General features: G+C 47.5%; 1 protein-coding gene across 1 annotated transcript; it reads left to right on the top strand.

Moving 5' to 3' along the window:
• The first annotated feature begins 60 nt into the window (after positions 1 to 60).
• Positions 61 to 2,526, top strand: LOC146055091 (uncharacterized). The gene has a single exon (XM_083168195.1). The coding sequence runs from the start codon at positions 791 to 793 to the stop codon at positions 1,949 to 1,951; it is 1,161 nt and encodes a 386-aa protein (XP_083024321.1). The 5' UTR covers positions 61 to 790; the 3' UTR covers positions 1,952 to 2,526.
• The last annotated feature ends 10,062 nt before the right edge of the window (positions 2,527 to 12,588 follow it).

The following is a 12,588-nucleotide window of genomic DNA, read 5'->3' as shown; positions in this document are numbered from 1 at the left end:
TGACGCTGGCTAGGCAATGTGGTTGGCTACTATGTAGTCTAATGGGCTGTTGGCCTTTACCAGGGACTCACACAATGGGGTTTGGGCTTCTAACAACCCGATGTGTAAGTCACGGGTCTCTGACTGTGGTCCATGGTACGGGTAAGTGGGTAAGAAGGAATTGTGGGCAGACAGAATCTGGTCATGGTGCATATTATAGCATAGGTAATGGGATAGGGTCAGAACGAGAAGTACAATACTAGTGGACAGCCTGAACCAGGTCACAGAGAGGTCAGAGGTCACACTGGGAAATCACTAAGAGGAGTATCATAGGAGAGAGCAAAGTCAGATCAGAACACAGGGATTAACAACGGAACTATTGTAGAATGGAGGCCGTAGTACAGGAGGTAACATTAATACCCTGACACTGGGTAGTGCCTGGAAACTACCTTTTATAGGGAGTGGTACTAATGTGGCACCAACATGAAGTTACATGTTTTCTGCCTGTCCTTATAAATCCACCAGGGACCGGGCCAGAGCCACCTATACGGGTACCAGGAAGGGGGAAGTACTGGTCATCACCATGGGCACTGGGCAGATGGGAGGCAGAAGGATGAGACGGTTGTCAGACTAGAAGACTGACACCTGTCATCTACAGGACGGCAGGTGCCCAGGGAGAACCAGCATCACCAGATGCACTAATATAATGAGGGTTACCGTACCTACATAAATCCCATTATTTGCTGCATGATATTTAGAACTGTAGGAAAGTATTTATAACGGAATAACTTGTACTCACTAATAGTATGAAATGGGTAAGGGGAAGAGCGATATTTCTATATCTATGTTATTTCCTGCAGATGGACACAGAAGCAGGAATACCTCGGAGGGACATCTTATTCTGTCTCCAGATTATAAAGCAGAAGATAACATCACACAGGATTCTCCAGAAGACACCTCCATTACCCTAAATATACAGCCAGTGCCTCACAGTGCAGATACATCACCTGATACCTCTAATCCTGAGGACTATTCTCCTGGTAACTCAGATACTGCTACACATAGAGCAGCTCATACAGGTGCTGACATATTTACCTGTTCTGAGTGTGGTACGTGTTTTATAAATCAGTCAGATTTTATTACGCATCAGAGAACTCACACAGGGGAGAAGCCATTTCCATGTTCTGAGTGTGGAAAATCTTACGCTAATAAATCATCTCTAGAAATACATCATCAAACTCACACAGGAGAGAATCCATTTACATGTTCTGAGTGTGGGCAATCCTTTACCTTGAAATCATCTCTTGTTAAACATGTGAAAATTCACACAGATGGGAAGCTGTTTCCATGTACAGCATGTGGGAAATGTTTTACGCAGAAACCTGTACTTGTCCGACATGAGAGTAGTCACACAGGTGAGAAGCCGTTTCCATGTTCTGAGTGTGAGAAATCTTATATCAGGAAAACAGATCTAGTTATACATGTGAGAACTCACACAGGTGAGAAGCCGTTTCCATGTTCTGAGTGTGGGAAAACTTTTATCAGGAAATCAGGTCTAGTTATACATGAGAGATCTCACACAGGTGAGAAACCATTTCCATGTTCTGAGTGTGGAAAAACTTTTATCAGGAAATCAGGTCTAGTTATACATGAGAGATCTCACACAGGTGAGAATCTGTTTCCATGTTCTGAGTGTGAGAAATCTTTTATCAGGAAATCAGATCTAGTTATACATGTAAGAATTCACACAGGTGAGAAGCCGTTTCTATGTACAGAATGTGGAAAATGTTTTAAGCAGAAATACATACTTGTCCGGCATGAGAAAACTCACACAAGTGAGAAACCATTTACATGTACAGAATGTGGGAAACGGTTTAGGAAGAAATACGGTATTGTCCGACATGAGAGAAGTCACACAGGTAAGAAACCATTTCCATGTTCTAAGGGCCCAATTCAGATCTCTGGGCTGTAAGTTTTTGGAGCCCAGCAATCAGGCAAACTCCGCTCTGCACAAGTAAAATCCTGCACATGTGCACAGCTGTGATTGCGATGGCTGTGCGGAGATTGGGGCCACTGATGACATCAGCATCCCTCCCAACAGCCGGGAGACGTCTCTCAGGAAAATCTGGTGTATATCCCGAAGCACCCGGCACCTGTCTATCAACTTGGGTGCACCCATAGCTATTTGTGGAACTCTTCTAAAAGCCATGATATAGAGCAGAGAGAGAGGTAGAACCATGTGTATGCAGCCTTCTAGGTATGAGCTGTTATATTGCCTATTCCTTATTATTACTCTGTATTATACATGTTGTACTAGAACCGTCCTTTTAGCATCTGCTTTAATATGTTTTGTACAATAGATTGTACTTAATAAAAACCTAAAATATCACCATCTTTATACAACACTGTGTGGCCCCTAACAATTGCATGGTTTCCCTTTTATACTCCGGGCCCTATTGTATGATGTCAGAGTGATTGTGGTTCCCCGGGGATACTATATCCAGCAGATCATTGCACTTTGGGAGCTGGGACCAAATTATAATTTTTCATCCCAGTAATCTTAAATAGAAATTAATGTGATACTATCTTTGTATCCTAGTGACCATCATAGGACAGAGGGAGCTTCCTAGTAGCAGTCAGGGAGGGAGTATCCTAGTGACCATCATAGTATAGAGGGAGCTTCCTAGTAGCAGTCAGGGAGGGAGTATCCTAGTGACCATCGTAGGATAGAGGGAGCTTCCTAGAAGCAGTCAGGGAGGGAGTATCCTAGTGACCATCATAGGATAGAGGGAGCCTCCTAGTAGCAGTCAGGAAGGGAGTATCCTAGTGACCATCATAGGACAGAGGGAGCTTCCTAGTAGCAGTCAGGGCGGGAGTATCCTAGTGACCATCATGGGATAGAGGGAGCTTCCTAGTAGCAGTCAGGAAGGGAGTATCCTAGTGAGAGTATCCTAGTGACCATCATAGGATAGAGGGAGCTTCCTAGTAGCAGTCAGGAAGGGAGTATCCTAGTGACCAGCATAGGACAGAGGGAGCTTCCTAGTAGCAGTCAGGGAGGGAGTATCCTAGTGACCACTGTAGGATAGAGGGAGCTTCCTAGTAGCAGTCAGAAAGGGAGTATCCTAGTGACTGCTGTAGGATAGAGGGAGCTTCCTAGTAGCAGTCAGGGAGGGAGAATCCTAGTGACCATCATAGGACAGAGGGAGCTTCCTAGTAGCAGTCAGGAAGGGAGTATCCTAGTGAGAGTATCCTAGTGACCATCATAGGATAGAGGGAGCTTCCTAGTAGCAGTCAGGAAGGGAGTATCCTAGTGTCCATCATAGGATAGAGGGAGCTTCCTAGTAGCAGTCAGGGCGGGAGTATCCTAGTGTCCATCATAGGATAGAGGGAGCTTCCTAGTAGCAGTCAGGAAGGGAGTATCCTAGTGTCCATCATAGGATAGAGGGAGCTTCCTAGTAGCAGTCAGGGAGGGAGTATCCTAGTGACCATTGTAGTATAGATGGAGCTTCCTAGTAGCAGTCAGGAAGGGAGTATCCTAGTGACCATCATAGGATAGAGGGAGCTTCCTAGTAGCAGTCAGGGAGGGAGTATCCTAGTGACCGTCGTAGGATAGAGGGAGCTTCCTAGTAGCAGTCAGGGAGGGAGTATCTTAGTGACCATCATAGGATAGAGGGAGCTTCCTAGTAGCAGTCAGGAAGGGAGTATCCTAGTGACCATCATAGGATAGATGGAGTTTCCTAGTAGCAGTCAGGAAGGGAGTATCCTAGTGACCATCATAGGATAGAGGGAGCTTCCTAGTAGCAGTCAGGGAGGGAGTATCCTAGTGACCGTCGTAGGATAGAGGGAGCTTCCTAGTAGCAGTCAGGGAGGGAGTATCCTAGTGACCATCATAGGATAGAGGGAGCTTCCTAGTAGCAGTCAGGAAGGGAGTATCTTAGTGACCATCATAGGATAGAGGGAGCTTCCTAGTAGCAGTCAGGAAGGGAGTATCCTAGTGACCAGCGTAGGATAGAAGGAGCTTCCTAGTAGCAGTCAGGGAGGGAGTATCCTAGTGACCATCATAGGATAGAGGGAGCTTCCTAGTAGCAGTCAGGGAGGGAGTATCCTAGTGACCATCATAGGATAGAGGGAGCCTCCTAGTAGCAGTCAGGAAGGGAGTATCCTAGTGACCATCATAGGATAGAGGGAGTTTCCTAGTAGCAGTCAGGAAGGGAGTATCCTAGTGACCATTGTAGGATAGAGGGAGCTTCCTTGTAGCAGGGAGGGAGTATCCTAGTGACCATCATAGGATAGAGGGAGCTTCCTAGTAGCAGTCAGGGAGGGAGTATCCTAGTGACCATCATAGGAAAGATGGAGTTTCCTAGTAGCAGTCAGGAAGGGAGTATCCTAGTGACCATTGTAGGATAGAGGGAGCTTCCTAGTAGCAGTCAGGAAGGGAGTATCCTAGTGACCATCATAGGTTAGATGGAGCTTCCTAGTAGCAGTCAGGAAGGGAGTATCCTAGTGACCATCGTAGGATAGAGGGAGCTTCCTAGTAGCAGTCAGGGAGGGAGTATCCTAGTGACCATCGTAGGATAGAGGGAGCTTCCTAGTAGCAGTCAGGAAGGGAGTATCCTAGTGACCATCGTAGGATAGAGGGAGCTTCCTAGTAGCAGTCAGGAAGGGAGTATCCTAGTGACCATTGTAGGACAGATGGAGCCTCCTAGTAGCAGTCAGGAAGGGAGTATCCTAGTGACCATCATAGGTTAGATGGAGCTTCCTAGTAGCAGTCAGGAAGGGAGTATCCAAGTGACCATCGTAGGATAGAGGGAGCTTCCTAGTAGCAGTCAGGGAGGGAGTATCCTAGTGACCATCGTAGGATAGAGGGAGCTTCCTAGTAGCAGTCAGGAAGGGAGTATCCTAGTGACCATCATAGGATAGATGGAGTTTCCTAGTAGCAGTCAGGAAGGGAGTATCCTAGTGACCATCATAGGATAGAGGGAGCTTCCTAGTAGCAGTCAGGGAGGGAGTATCCTAGTGACCGTCGTAGGATAGAGGGAGCTTCCTAGTAGCAGTCAGGAAGGGAGTATCTTAGTGACCATCATAGGATAGAGGGAGCTTCCTAGTAGCAGTCAGGAAGGGAGTATCCTAGTGACCAGCGTAGGATAGAGGGAGCTTCCTAGTAGCAGTCAGGGAGGGAGTATCCTAGTGACCATCAGGATAGAGGGAGCTTCCTAGTAGCAGTCAGGGAGGGAGTATCCTAGTGACCATCATAGGATAGAGGGAGCCTCCTAGTAGCAGTCAGGAAGGGAGTATCCTAGTGACCATCATAGGATAGAGGGAGTTTCCTAGTAGCAGTCAGGAAGGGAGTATCCTAGTGACCATTGTAGGATAGAGGGAGCTTCCTAGTAGCAGGGAGGGAGTATCCTAGTGACCATCATAGGACAGAGGTAGCCTCCTAGTAGCAGTCAGGGAGGGAGTATCCTAGTGACCATCATAGGAAAGATGGAGTTTCCTAGTAGCAGTCAGGAAGGGAGTATCCTAGTGACCATTGTAGGATAGAGGGAGCTTCCTAGTAGCAGTCAGGAAGGGAGTATCCTAGTGACCATCATAGGTTAGATGGAGCTTCGTAGTAGCAGTCAGGAAGGGAGTATCCTAGTGACCATCGTAGGATAGAGGGAGCTTCCTAGTAGCAGTCAGGGAGGGAGTATCCTAGTGACCATCGTAGGATAGAGGGAGCTTCCTAGTAGCAGTCAGGAAGGGAGTATCCTAGTGACCATCGTAGGATAGAGGGAGCTTCCTAGTAGCAGTCAGGAAGGGAGTATCCTAGTGACCATTGTAGGACAGATGGAGCCTCCTAGTAGCAGTCAGGAAGGGAGTATCCTAGTGACCATCATAGGTTAGATGGAGCTTCCTAGTAGCAGTCAGGAAGGGAGTATCCTAGTGACCATCGTAGGATAGAGGGAGCTTCCTAGTAGCAGTCAGGGAGGGAGTATCCTAGTGACCATCGTAGGATAGAGGGAGCTTCCTAGTAGCAGTCAGGGCGGGAGTATCCTAGTGACCATCATAGGACAGAGGGAGCTTTCTAGTAGCAGTCAGGGAGGGAGTATCCTAGTGACCATCGTAGGATAGAGGGAGCTTCCTAGTAGCAGTCAGGGCGGGAGTATCCTAGTGACCATCATAGGACAGAGGGAGCTTTCTAGTAGCAGTCAGGGAGGGAGTATCCTAGTGACCATCGTAGGATAGAGGGAGCTTCCTAGTAGCAGTCAGGGAGGGAGTATCCTAATAACTGCTGTAGGCCAGACGGAGCTTCCTAGGAGCAATCAGGGAGAATCCTAATGCTGGCCACAGATCAGACCAACTTTCCTCCAACCATCCAACTTGTTGCTTGGATGGAATAAAAATATGGTCAATGATGTGCCACTCTTGGTTACAGATGTGAAAGAGGTGCTTAAGTTAGAGAACCCTGCTGAACCTCCTGCACCTGTGGGGCCTATATTCGAATGCCTTAAGCATAATCTGGTTTTATTCCCTAAACCAAAGAACTTGACTAAGGTCATCAGGGAAGCTTGGAAGATCCCTAACGGGAAGTTTAGCTTGCCTACGTTGTTCTTTCTCTACCTCCTCATGGCAGCCACAAATGGGTTAAGTCCCGCAGGGTAGTATTCTGGAAAGGAAACAAAAAGAACACCTGACCCTATATAAGCCCCTCCCTCCTGGGTCTCGGTGTCTTTCTTTTTCCTTTCCAGGGTGGTAGGTGAAGCTGACACTGTAGCCTTCTCCACTGCCTAGAGCAGTAGGGGATAAGGCAGGATATAAGGCAATGGTCCCCGCTGTCGAGTGCAGTAAGGGGTTACCTGTAGGTCTGCTGAGAGATATCTTTCAGAGCAGCTTGGAGCGGCATCGTGGGTGCTTGGCGGGCCAGGAGCAGTAAGCGGCATTTGAGGAAGAAAACACGCTGGACGCCGGCGCCCTCCGGGTGCCTGCTCTGCCCGGAAGTATTAGTGGCATCTGACATCAGCGGCGTGATCCGGCAGAGGGCACATACGGATGGCACATTCACGCGTCAGGTAGGAGGCACGGATGGACCCAGAGACGTTCAGGACACAAAGGGAGCGTATGGTAGGAGGTGCGGCCGGAGCATGGGGGAATAAATTTGGCTGCACACCAGAAGGACGGCGTCTGACGTCAGACTGGGTGAAGTGACCGTTGCACATTGTTGTGGATATCTCAGCAGACCGGGTAAGACTCCAGAGACAGCCTTATGCATATGCTTATACTGTGTATCGCTTTTAGCCTAGAGCTATTAAAGCATCTGGCAGACATAATGGAGGAGGATAAGAGACAGCAGAAGAAGTCAGGGTAATAGGGGGAGGGGCCCTAAACTGCACACCCTGGACATATGAGGTGCTACCTGCTGAGACTTGTAGTGCAGCAAGCAGGAGGAGGAGTTTGCAGGTACACACTAAGGGCGGGATGTATCAAGATACATCCCCGCCCTTCGCACGGCAGCCGCCGCGATGCTACCGCATATGTACTAACATATGCGGCCAGCATCGGGCTGCGGTAACGGAGACCCCCGCGATACCTGTGATGTGGGCTGCGGGGGTCTCCGTCACCTCCCGGCGGCTGCCAGCGTCCCCCTGCATCTCCTCCTCCCCCCTGAAGCCGGATGTCCTCCCGGCTGTCACACTAGGGGGAGGAGATGATCACAGGAGGACGGGAGGGGGGGCGGCGCGCGGACGGCGTACGTCGGGCGGCGAAAGAAGCCCATAGGCTTCTATAGGGTATCGCCACCCTCTGGGTGGCGATACCCTGGCCTGCGAAAACGGGGCGAACCGGTGATAGTACATAGGAAAATGCGGTAAAACGGGGGTTTACCGCATTTTCCCTTTAGTACATCCCGCCCTAAATATATATGCTAGACCTTTTAATATGTTGTTATATTGCATTTGAGGTTATTAGCATAGTAATGGCCATTAGTATGGGCTTGTCCACCGCATCCAGGTTACCTCAATAGGACAAGTCCCTAACACTACTCTGGGACAGGTCCAGGGCACAGGGCCCCCCAGGCCAGCCCAGCAGAACCACCCCATGGCATCACATTAGTGTGAAATTAAAGTGATAGTAAAAGGGATAGGGGAAATTATATGTGATAGGACTTACCTAGGTAAGAAGTAATAATAAATGTGAAGGGTGCTACATATATATTAAACAAACTAAAGGGGTGATTGAAAATATACGATATGATGCCATGGAGCAGCCCAGCAACAGCAGCCCAAAGAGCCCAGCGCCCCAAACACAGTCCCACAGACCAACACTCAGCATTATAGTAGGACTTACCCTCATAGTGCCAAGCTGAGGTGTGCAGTCTTGAATGTTGGGACTCCAACCTATTTAAAATCAATCTGGGACAGGTGGGTGGGTCGCTAGTTAAGGAGGAAGGCGTCTCTAGTTCCTTCCAGTGTGTATGAATACACAATATATAGTACAGAGGGGGAGGGGCCCTAAACTGCACACCCTGGACATATGAGGTGCTACATGCTGAGACTTGTAGTGCAGCAAGCAGGAGGAGGAGTTTGCAGGTGCACACTGAATATATATGCTAGACCTTTTAATATCTTGCTATATTGCATTTGAGGTTATTAGCATAGTAATGGCCATTAGTATGGGCTTGTCCACCGCATCCAGGTTACCTCAATAGGACAAGTCCCTAACACTACTCTGGGACAGGTCCAAGGCACAGGGCCCCCCAGGCCAGCCCAGCAGAACCACCCCATGGCATCACATTAGTGTGAAATTAAAGTGATAGTAAAAGGGATAGGGGAAATTATATGTGATAGGACTTACCTAGGTAAGAAGTAATAATAAATGTGAAGGGTGCTACATATATATTAAACAAACTAAAGGGGTGATTGAAAGTATACGATATGATGCCATGGAGCAGCCCAGCAACAGCAGCCCAAAGAGCCCAGCGCCCCAAACACAGTCCCACAGACTAACACTCAGCATATATGTATAGTAGGACTTACCCTCATAGTGCCAAGCTGAGGTGTGCAGTCTTGAATGTTGGGACTCCAACCTATTTAAAATCAATCTGGGACAGGTGGGTGGGGTGCTAGTTAAGGAGGAAGGCTTCTCTAGTTCCTTCCAGTGTGTATGAATACACAATATATAGTACATAGGGGGAGGGGCCCTAAACTGCACACCCTGGACATATGAGGTGCTACCTGCTGAGACTTGTAGTGCAGCAAGCAGGAGGAGGAGTTTGCAGGTGCACACTAAATATATATGCTAGACCTTTTAATATCTTGCTATATTGCATTTGAGGTTATTAGCATAGTAATGGCCATTAGTATGGGCTTGTCCACCGCATCCAGGTTACCTCAATAGGACAAGTCCCTAACACTACTCTGGGACAGGTCCAGGGCACAGGGCCCCCCCAGGCCAGCCCAGCAGAACCACCCCATGGCATCACATTAGTGTGAAATTAAAGTGATAGTAAAAGGGATAGGGGAAATTATGTGATAGGACTTACCTAGGTAAGAAGTAATAATAAATGTGAAGGGTGCTACATATATATTAAACAAACTAAAGGGGTGATTGAAAGTATACGATATGATGCCATGGAGCAGCCCAGCAACAGCAGCCCAAAGAGCCCAGCGCCCCAAACACAGTCCCACAGACTAACACTCAGCATATATGTATAGTAGGACTTACCCTCATAGTGCCAAGCTGAGGTGTGCAGTCTTGAATGTTGGGACTCCAACCTATTTAAAATCAATCTGGGACAGGTGGGTGGGGTGCTAGTTAAGGAGGAAGGCGTCTCTAGTTCCTTCCAGTGTGTATGAATACACAATATATAGTACATAGGGGGAGGGGCCCTAAACTGCATTATTAGCGCATCAGTGAGGAAGTATCGGTATTATGGGTTGTTTAATACTTTTCTTAGAGCAGTGGTGTCAAACTCATGGCCCTCCAGCTGTTGTGGAACTACATGTCCCAGCATGCCCTGCCACAGTTTTAGCAATCCATTATATAAAACCTGTGGCAGGGCATGCTGGGACGTGTAGTTCCACAACAGCTGGAGGACCATAACTTTGACACCACTGTCTTAGAGGAACTCTGAGTAAGAGGATTCCTATCTTAAAATCAAACTAATAGGCAGATATTTAGATACTTCTAAATCTGCATGGTTTTCTGCTCAGAAGTTTTGGAAAGACTGTTTGGTGGGCACACTGCACTCTAGATGCCTCTATACTTCACATTCTTTGTATCCCACAGGAGATACAATGGGTAACTATCAGGCCAGACATTCATAAGGTGAACTTCCGCTCAGTTTTGGTGCAATTTCCACTTTTGCATAACAGTTATAATCAAATATAAGCTGCCATGTGCAATGGTGGTAGCATTCATCATGTCTTACCTTTGCCTGAAAAGGACCCTAGAAACCCTGACTCCTATCACTTTATATCACTTCTTCCCACAGACAGTAAAATCGTGGTCAAAGGTTTATCTACCAGATTCAATCAGGTCATAACCCAAATCATACATCCCGAACATGGGGAAAACAATGAACAGATTTTGCATAGGTCCAAATTAAATTCAATTTATTTGGTTACTTTACCCCAGTTGCAAGGGTATCAGTGAATAGCTACATTTCTCTATCTTTTCCACTTTCTCCTACCGTGTTCCCTCTTGCCATGAAACCCATGGCCTGCCTAATACAGGCTAGTACTGAAAGTCAAGGGCTGTGAATGGGCACAAGAGACTATGCTTGGTCTACGCCCAAGGTCCTTGAGAGCATTTATTCATTTGGTCATTATTCTGGACTAACTGGCACAAATCCCATATCACTATGGTTAGGGGTAAGTCACTGGCACTTGACTTGGTCCTGCTCTCGGGTAACTTTGCTTTGGAATGGTGGTATCAGTACATTGGTAACTACAGGTGTCCCATGTGATGTTCTTACACCTTTAGTATGTACATTATCAGCAATTTATGAAGAGGTTCTAGATGCATCTACTAGACCAGGCATGTCCAAACTATGGCCCTCCAGCTGTTGTGAAACTACAAGTCCCATCATGCCTTGCCACCATTTTTCTATTAGGGAATGCTAAAACTATGGCAAGGCATGCTGGGATGTGTAGTTTTGCAACAGCTGGAGGGCCACAGTTTGGACATGCCTGTTAGACATTATATTATTAACATGTGTGTACTTGCTAAGGTTTGTATTGTCTGTAGTTATATGTAATTACTTTATAATTCTTAAATATAACGGTAAACGCTGAAATAATTGCACGCCAACAGACTTGTAAATCATGAATGACAATGGGGGGCGTGGCCCGGGACAACTAGGAGAAGGCAGCAGCTTACCAGCTCTCCCGCTAAAATCCTGATTTTTTTTATCCTGCAAATGGCTGTTTCTCCCTCATATTGTCTTTAATATGAACTCCTGTTCCGGTGAGGCTCTGTGGAAGACTGCCTGTCTCTTTTTTGCTGCAAGGTTTTGGACGTTACAAGTGCTCAATATTCCCTTATCTTGGAGGCCAAGTGCTTCTATCTCCAGTCCATCTTGCTTCTTTGGATGCCCTGCCAACCGACACTTACCCACTATTACATCCTGTACCACTGCCGTGATCCCTGAGGTCCTGCGTCTGACTTTTCTGGAGCCCGCCAGTTCCATCTGCAGCATGAGGCTCTCTGACTGCCGCCATTCTGATGCTGGCTGCCCTCTGCTTATCTTCGAGATCTCCACATACTTAGCAAGCCCCGGGTGGTGAGTGGAGCTGTTGGCCGGCTTTACCGCTGGTGTGTGTGACTAATTTTGCCGTGCTTCCTGCTGGTGAGTTTAGCGGCGTGCTAGCCATCACCATCTCGCTGCAGAGGATCCTTCCCGCTCAGACTTTTGGTGGTAGCTGCAACCTACTGGATCGTTCTGGTCTAGCGCTCGAGGGCCTTCTCCTGAATACTGGCTGCCTGCTATTTCATCTCCTTGCCTCTCCTCCTACTTTCTGGTGAAAGATCTGCAATCACCAGTTTGTGTTCATATCCTTCCTATGGTGCTGTCATTCTGCATTGCTGGGCTGAACACACGACAGATGACTTACTCCTCACAGCAGATTATCCAGGCTATTGCTGTGAGACTCTCACTAAATGTGATACTCTGCTGCCTGTTTCCCCAAGTGCCTTGGATGATGTTTCCGGGTCTCCTGCAATAAAGCTATCAAGGGAACTATCCAGTTTAAAGGATGATTATTCTCCTGAGCCTGAAATCCTCTCAATGCACACATGGCCTGCTCCTGTTGGGATTTCCACTACGATTGTTATTATGCAGCCTGCACCCCTAAGTGCTTTGTATACTATTTACAGACCTCCTACAACAGAACCAGTTTCAGCCCTATCCAGATTACAGGATGGATCTACTACTGACCCAAAAATCCTTGTAAATGGCCTGCTTCTGTTTTGGTGCCTCCAGGGATCAGTTCTACATTTTTCATGGTGCGGTTCTGTCCCTGGGAGAATGCGCAATTGCTGATCTCACTGCTCAGTTATTTCTTGTCCTTTTCTGTGAATCTGGATAAATGGGGGCACTATGACTATTTTAGCTATGCGACCGGCTGAACTTTG

This window comes from Crinia signifera, unplaced genomic scaffold (genome assembly GCF_055691185.1).
Source record: "Crinia signifera unplaced genomic scaffold, ASM5569118v1 HAP2_SCAFFOLD_320, whole genome shotgun sequence".
In the NCBI taxonomy this organism is placed as follows: Eukaryota; Metazoa; Chordata; class Amphibia; order Anura; family Myobatrachidae; genus Crinia; species Crinia signifera.
The sequence above is the reverse complement of the archived record's forward strand: the minus strand, read 5'-3'. Positions and strand labels throughout refer to the sequence as shown.